At 51.2% G+C, this 8,063-nt stretch overlaps 1 protein-coding gene across 1 annotated transcript in view; it reads left to right on the top strand.

Moving 5' to 3' along the window:
• Nucleotides 1-623, top strand: part of EPOP (elongin BC and polycomb repressive complex 2 associated protein) — a 1,916-nt gene extending 1,293 nt beyond the window's left edge. Inside the window, 1 exon segment of the mRNA XM_077779295.1 lies at nt 1-623. This exon segment is cut by the window's left edge and continues 30 nt beyond it. Within this exon segment, the coding sequence (XP_077635421.1) occupies nt 1-286 (286 nt within the window). The 3' untranslated portion in view covers nt 287-623.
• Nucleotides 624-8,063: the final 7,440 nt, after the last annotated feature.

Here is an 8,063-nt window from a genome sequence, read left to right on the forward strand (position 1 = left end):
CAAGAAGCGCCGGCGGCCGCCGCCCCCCCATCGCAGCACGCAGCCTCGCCGCCCTGCGCCGACGCTCCCCACCGCGAGCACCTTCAGCCTCCTCGACTCATTCCCCTGCCCCCCGGCCCTGGTGGTAGGGGAGGACGGAGACTTAGGGCCGGCATCCTCGCTTCGCCTCCAGGGAGACTCTAAGCCTCCGCCTGCCCACCCGCTGTGGAGGTGGCAGATAGGGGGTCCTGCTGTCCCTGAGCCCCCAGGCCTGAAATTCTGGGGAATCAACTTGGAGGAACTCTAAGCAGAGACCTCTCCTACCAACGGGGAAAAGTTGGGGCCACGGCGGAACTTTGGGCTCGAGGACGGGGCCTCGTGTTTCACATTTGCCTGTTCCCTTTACGTTTTAAGGGCTGCGGTCAGAAGGACCTCAAATGACAGTGGTCTTCAAGCACCTAGCTGTTTGGGGTGACACCCCCGCCCCCTCATCCTTTGGAGTCGAACCAAGGGCTGGAGTCAGGAGAAGGCTTAACGGAAAAAGGCTTAATGACATAGATTCCAATCCCTCCCCTCTTCCATCTCGGATCTCTGGGGGCAGGGCCTTCACCCCAGGGGGAGCAAAGGAGGCTACTGCTCAAAGACAAGGAAAAAAAAAAAAAAAANNNNGTGTTTGGCAGCTCCCTGGGGGCATCCCCCACCCCCTCCATCCAGGCCTTTAACCCTTCACTCCCCTCAGGCATTCCCTAGCGCTCCCGGCACCACTGGGAGGGGGCAGCTAGGGCAAGGGGAAGATCACCCCCTCCCTGTTCTTTTCCAAAGCCCTCTCCCTGCCTCCCAAGGCAGGTGACTTCTAATTGCCGAGGTCTTCAGTCTCAGCCACCAAGCTTTCCCTTTTGTCCAGTTTTGGAGTTTCTTCAATTTTTCCTGTTTGTTTTCAGTTTATAAGGCTGATGGGCGAAAGAGGGCCTTACCCTGGATCCATCACCCCCTCCCCCAGTTTGCTTCTCCAGTTAGGAGGGGACCTTCTTGCCTTCAAAAGCCCAGACTTTGCCTGGGGAAAGGGCCAGAGACTGTCCCAGGGAAAGTAATGGAAGGTGGAAGAAATCAATAAAATCAGACCAAACAAGTTGCCTTTCGAGGTCCTCTCCACCGATGCACGGATGGGAGGGGATGGAGGTAGAGAGGGCAGGCCCGCGTCCATTTTTGGACACCCCAACTCAGCCCCCTCAAAGGCTAGAGATGAGACAAGCAGGTCTTTGTAGAGGGGGTAAGTTTAAGGGGTCTTGGCCTCACCTCAAGGGTCCGGCCAGGCTTGAAGGGGCAAAGTTGGGGTTTGAATGGGAGCTGGGCTGAGCCATCTTCAGCTTCCTCCCCTAACTTCAGGCATTTCAGGAGTTGTCAGGGACCTGATGGATCCGATGGGGGCAGGGCCAGGGGAATTAGTTTTGAGGTCAGAGGTTCTGTTTTCCAGGGGGGAGGGGAGAGGTAGGCCTGGACCACGCCCGGTGGCTGGGACAGCCCCTAGAGCCCAAGAAGGGTGGGGTGGCTTTCTCCTCCACCTAGGTGAGGTCGGGGAGGCAAGCTCTTTAGGGAGACTCTTCAGTTTGGGTGAGAGGGGAGCCTGGGGGTGCTGCATCTGCCCGACAAGCGAGGGACCCAGTGACCCTTCTGCCCACACTAGCGAATAGCCACCGCTTTCCCCCCAAAACGTGGCGAGGGAGGAACAATTCCCACATACGATGCTGGGGAAGGACTTGTCTCCTTTTCTGTGAAAATGCTTTGTAAAAAGTTGTTATTGTTTGCATAGAGCAGATTCTTGAGAAAAACTGTTTTGGGCCACAAAAGTTGTGTTTGTTTTAAAAGCTGTCTCTTAATTTTTTTCCCCCCATGNCTTTATGAACCCTGCTGACCTCCCCTCCCCCCTCCAGCTGTGTTGTGGGGAGGTGGGGGGAGGGCGGGGAGAGTGCCTTCCACTCCTGTGCTGCAGGGGTATGCGTCTTATTTTGCGCCCCCCCCCATGGGGAAGGCAGACGTGAGAAGTGGGGGGAGAGGCGCTGTGAAGAGGAGGTCATGTTCACAAGGAGAAATTCAGAAAGGCAGACTCCTGTTTTTAAAAAGCTCCCTGCTTTTAGTAATTGTGGGGACCCTTTTCAACCGGCCTGGACAGGAGGGTGTGAGCTCTGGGCCAGGAGTCCTTTTCGGACGCCACTCCTCCGAGCAATGGCATGTGATGCAGTTAATGTGTCTTCCCTCCTTCCTCCTCAAATGAAATCATCAAACATTAAACTGGAAGAGGTCCGAGCGGTGAGTCGAAAACCACACCTTTTGGCCAGACCTGGAACTCCCCTTGCTTGCCGAATGGTTTAATTTGGAGACCCTCAGGGCTGGAAAGCTTTCTAGAAGCTTTCTAGGCATTTTACAGAATAGAGAACTGCATTCGTTTCCTGTGGCTGCTTTGTAACAAATGACCACAACCTTGGTGCCTTAAAACAACAGAAGTCTTTTCCCTTCCAGTTCTGGAGGCCAGAAGTCCGAAATTAAGCGGTTGGTAGGGCCGCACTCTCTCCGAAGGCTTGAGGGGGAACCCCTTCCCTGCCTCTTTCAGCTCTGGGAGGCCCCACTACGGGCACCACAGTCTGCTCCCTCCCACCCCCTCACATGTGCACGTGGCCCTCCCCTCTTCTTCTTATAAGGACACTTACTGGATTCCAGGGCTCGGGGCCCACCCGGATAATCCGGCATGACTTCATGTTGACAATGTTCATTTAGCTACATCTGCAAAGACCCTTGTTCCAAATAAGGTCGCATCCACAGGTTCCAGAGGGAGGGGAGTTAGGGCGCAGATCTTTTTGGGTGCTACCATTCAGCCCACAGCAGGCACGGAGTCCCTGTAAGGAGAAACTTTTTTTTTTTAATGTTTTATTTATTTTTGAGACAGAGAGACAGAGCATGAGCAGGTAAGGGGCAGAGAGAGAGGGAGACACAGAATCTGAAGCAGGCTCCAGGCTCTGAGCTGTTAGCACAGAGCCTGATGTGGGGCTCGAACCCACAAACTGAGATCATGACCTGAGCCGAAGTCGGAGGCTTAACCCCCTGAGCCACCCAGGCGCCCAGACTTTCTGGGGGAAGGAAGCCTGTGCTGCAGTGCATGGGGTGGATCTGGGGTGCTGCCCCTCTGGGATGGGGGGGAGGGGACAGCTGCACCTCTCTCTGAATTGGAGCAGCTTGGGGAAAGGGTAGAGTGAGACTCCTTACTATTTCCAGACTGCTCTCAAGGATGCTAGGACTCCCTCTCCCCCAACACTCACTGAGCCGGGAGGGGAGCTCAGTCTCCCCAGGAGGGTCCTGGGAAGCTCTCCCTTCTGTGTTTCCTCACTCTTCAGAGCCTCCGCCCCAGCCCCCCCTCCCAGATCATTGGCGTGGGCTTGCGTCCTTTCTTCTACCTCTCCCCATCCGGGCTTCGCATGCTCTGCCAATGACCGCCGGGTGTTTGGCGGGATGTGGAGATCAAGGCTCTTAGCTTCTGCCTGGATCTCTCTTACTGGGTTTTCTCTGCCTTTAGTTTCAGAGGGTCTCTCTCCGTGAGCCCCTATGTCTCCACTGCTCTGGAGCCAGTTGTCTGCCCCTCATCAGGACCAACTTCACGACCCAGAGAGTGAGTGCCTCCTTAAATATTATTCCCAAGGCGGCTAGGCTGCCTCACCCTAGTCCAGCCCTGCTTACCATCACCTCCCTCCTCCTGGGAGCCGCCCCCACACCCTCTGCTTCTTGCCTCTTAAATCTTTGCGGCTTGACTTCTCTCTGAAATGTTTTTTTTCCAGGGTCGCTCATGACAACCCACCCCCCAACCACAAATCCGAGGGCTGCCTCCTGGCCATCCTGACCCCTGTATCTCTCCATGACCTCCACTGGAAGCTCACCAGGGTGCTCTAGTTCTCTCCTGTAAGAAGTCCCTCCTCCATTTGCTGAGCCACCTCTTCTTCCTCTGACCTCAGGAAGCTTTAAAATACGGGGGAGCCCAATGATGCCCAAGTGGTGTCTACTCTCCGCCCCCACCCCACGTCTGTCTACACGATTCCCTTTGGGTCTCTCTCTCAAGTCTTCATCCTGCACTTGCATGGGTGAGTCAAAATTACTGTCCCCGCCTCCTCTCCCTCCAGCTCTACTCCTCTCCTGAGCTTTGGTCTCATATCTCTGAGCGATTGCTGTCAACTCATACCTTCCCTGTTGAAAGCCACCCTCCCTGTCTTCGCCCCCTCCCCACATTTGTCTCTGTCCCCCGCCCCCTCCTGCATCAGACCCATGTTCTGGTTAGAGCTCTGCCTCTCTTCCCAAGACTCAGCCCCTTGAATTCTCACCCACTTTGCTTCCTCTCATTTGACTCACTGCTGTCTATTTCCAAACCTCTGCCTCCTTCTGGCTTCTCCAATAGCTCTTGTATCCTCTCCATGAGGGGGCAGTGCCCACCATGTCTAGTCTGGACTATTGCAGTAGCCACCTAACTAGTTTCTTTATCTCTGGTTTCCCTCCAATCCCCTCCGATCCCATTACTTTCTTACTCAGCAGGTCCCCTGATTTTATTAAATGCAACCTCCTTGGCGTAGCATTTGGGGCCTTCTATGATTTGACCCTAACTCACGTGGCTCTGTTTTCTCACCTTATACACCGTGGACCGTGGTGGTCCATCACATTGGATTGCCTTTCCTTCCCTAGCCACCCGCCCTTTTTCTGCCCTTCATTCTCCAAAGCCCATTTGAAATGCCGGCTCTCTCACAAAGTCTTCTTTGATTCCCCTAGTTGGATGTCATCCATGCCACCTTTAGACCCTCTTCACTCTTTTCTGTTTGGGGCAGGAACTGTGGAGTGGGATGGAGGAATATGGGCTTTGGAGCCAAACACTCCCATTCCCCCTTTCCAAGGAGAACCTGGGAAGCTAAGTCAGGCCACCGGGAGAAATCACCTTTCTGACCTAAGCTTTCATTTCATTGCTTTGGCCTTAACTGAGTGTTATTAACACTAAGTGGCCACTTCAAAATCACTCCTGTAATTGTAAAAACTTCCCGAGAAGACGGGAAGCCCAAGACTCCCTACATAGTGTGTTTATATTTTCTTTAATTAAAGGTAAAAAAATCGACGTTATTGATGATAAGGTTATGATTGTGATTTTTTTTTGTCATCTTTCTTTCTTTCTTTCTTTTTTTAATGTTTTATTTATTTCTAGGAGAGAGAGAGAGAGAGACAGCGTGAGCAGGGGAGGGTCAGAGAGAGAGGGAGTCGCAGACTCTGAAANGAATCACTCCTGTAATTGTAAAAACTTCCCGAGAAGACGCTATCTAGGGTGCCCAAGACTCCCTACATAGTGTGTTTATATTTTCTTTAATTAAAGGTAAAAAAATCGACGTTATTGATGATAAGGTTATGATTGTGATTTTTTTTTTNCATCTTTCTACAGTCATCTTGTTTCTCTTGCTTCATTTTCCTTAGGTCTTGGATCTGTGTCCTGTGCACAGCAGGCACTGAATGAATACTGTCCAATGCAGAGTATACATTTTAAAAGGCTCATTTAAAGGACTGTACTGCAGTTTGGCGAGTGGCACTTGGCCAGGATGCAGTTCCAGAGCCTTCCACTAGATGCTGCTGTCTGCTAGCCAGAGGATGATGCCTGGTTAGAGAAGGGTGGGTGGGGAAGGAGGGAAGTCTTCCAAGCTATTCAACACCTCCTGGTGCTGAGGCCTGGGGGGAGGGATGACAAGATCTCTGCACACAAGGAACTTAGGTGTTTTGCAGGTTTTCTTGCTTTCATAACAATCATTGGATATTATTATCTCTATTAAATAGATGAGGAAATGGAGGCTCAGAGAGGTTGATCAATTTGCCTGAGATCACACAACCAGTGGAAGAGCATTTTAACTCTGGTCTGTCTGACTCGGTTTTCCCCTAATCAGGGGTGTCCTAGCAAACACTTACATGGCACTTGCTTGGAGAGAGGTGCTGTTCTCAGTGATTCATGCTTAGTTTCTCATCTAATCCTCAGAACACTAAGAGGTAGGTACTATCAGTATCCCCATTTGGCAGTTGAGGAAACTGAGGTACAGAGAGGTTAAGCCTTTCTGAATTGTGCCGATAGAGTTTGTGTTCTTAATGACCACACTGGTGCCATGTTTCACCACCCCAGCAGCAAGCAGTTACAGACCGGAGGTAGCCTCCCACCGGTATTTGGAGATCACAAAGCTCTGTGCCAGAGACACAGACACAGAACCTGACCCTGAGGGACCTTAAGTTGCATGGAAAAAGCAGGACATGCAGCCTCCTCCTTAGGGTGTGGGCTCCCCACAGAATTGCTGGGCTACTCTAGTTGAGTGGTTTACCCTTTCTGGGCATGGGGAGAGGAATGTGCAACCTCACCACTGAAAACCAGGGCACGCTGTAGCAAGAAGTAACTCTCAGACACCAGAGATTTTTGTTATCCATGATGATCAATTGCAAAATTATAACACTTAAAAAAAATAGAGGTGGGGGTGTGTTAGCATCCGACTCTTGATTTCAGCTCAAGTCATGATCTCACAATTTGTGAGTTCGAGCTCCACACCAACGGCATTGAGCCTGCTTAGGATTCTCCCTCTCTCTCTCTCTGACTCTCCTTCCACTTGTGTGTGCACAGGCACTCTCTCTCTCTCTCTCTCAAAATAAATAAACATTAAAAAATTGTCCTTATCTTAAAAAAATAGAGGTAAAGTTATCTACTTTAAAATGCACAAAAGTCGTTTGATTCATGTTTACACAGGCGCATATCTGTGTGATCACTACCCGTTTCTAGTCTAGCCCTTGGAGTAGCTCCCTCAGGCTTAGTCCCAGTCAGTCCCCTGACCTGGACATAACCACCTTGCTGGCCTCTATCGCTGCAGATTCACTTTAACTGTTTTTAACCTTTATAGAAGTGAAAGGTACTTTTTCGGTCCTGGCTTCTTTTGTTCAACCCTATACAATGGCATTCATCTTGCTGTTCTTTATTCTTTTCATTGCCAGGTAGTATTTCTACTGGGTGAATATTCCACAATTTAAAGAAATTGGGAGGGGCAGTGAAGAAGTGAAGGGCGCTAACATTTACTCAAGTATTAGCTGGACAATGGGCTAAGGGCTGGAGATAAGAAATGGCTAAAACCCTGTCTTTCTCTCCCAGCTTAGTAAGGGAGAGAAACAAATGAGCAAACAGCCCCAGTACTGTAGGACAAGGTAGAGATTAGTGAGGCTGAGGGCACACTGGAGCATGTAGGAGCCCTGGGGAATCAGGGAAGACTTCCCAGAGGAGGAGTTGTGTCTCAAACATAGATAGGAATTCATGAAGTCAAGAGTCCGGGGAGGTGCTGAGGACAGAGCACAAAGTGAATGGGAGCTTGAGTAAATGGGACTATTTGTAAAAAATATATTTACTTATTCGTTTTAAGAGCGAGAGAGAGACCGCATGCGCATGCATGAGCAGGGGAGGGGCAGAGAGAGAGAGAGAGAGAGAATCCCAAGCCGGCTCCATGCTGTCAGCACAGAGCCTGACCCAGGGCTCGAACCCATGAACTGAGAGATCATGACCTGAGCTGAAATCAAGAGCCGGACACAACCGACTGAGCCACTTAGGCCCCTTGAATGGGACTCAAACAGATCTTATTGCCCATAACACAGGGTACATGTGACAAGAGATGAGGTAGACAGGTCAGATCACAAGAGGTCTTGTGTATCAGGGTAAGGAGTTTATTCTGAAGGCGACAAGGAGCCTCTGAAAGATCGCCCAATCAGATTGTGGTGACCATAAGCTTTCTCTTATTTTGTTCAGCAAATATTAACCGAGCCCCTACTGTGTGCAGGCCATTGTACCAGGCATTGAGTAACACCGTGAGCAAAATAGGCAGGGTCCTGGCTTTCTGGAGCTTGTGGGCTGGGGCGGGGGAGTGGGGGGAGCAGACAGGTCATAGTCAGTAATCACACACCTGAGACAAGCTCTGTGAAAGAGGTGTGCCAGGGGCCAGAGGCTGTGCCCGGAGGGTTTGCCCTCATCAGGGAGAGCAGAGGTGCCTCTGGGGAAGCAATCC

The sequence above is a fragment of the Crocuta crocuta genome, unplaced genomic scaffold (assembly GCF_008692635.1).
Source record: "Crocuta crocuta isolate KB4526 unplaced genomic scaffold, BGI_CrCroc_1.0 scaffold68, whole genome shotgun sequence".
Classification (NCBI taxonomy): Eukaryota; Metazoa; Chordata; class Mammalia; order Carnivora; family Hyaenidae; genus Crocuta; species Crocuta crocuta.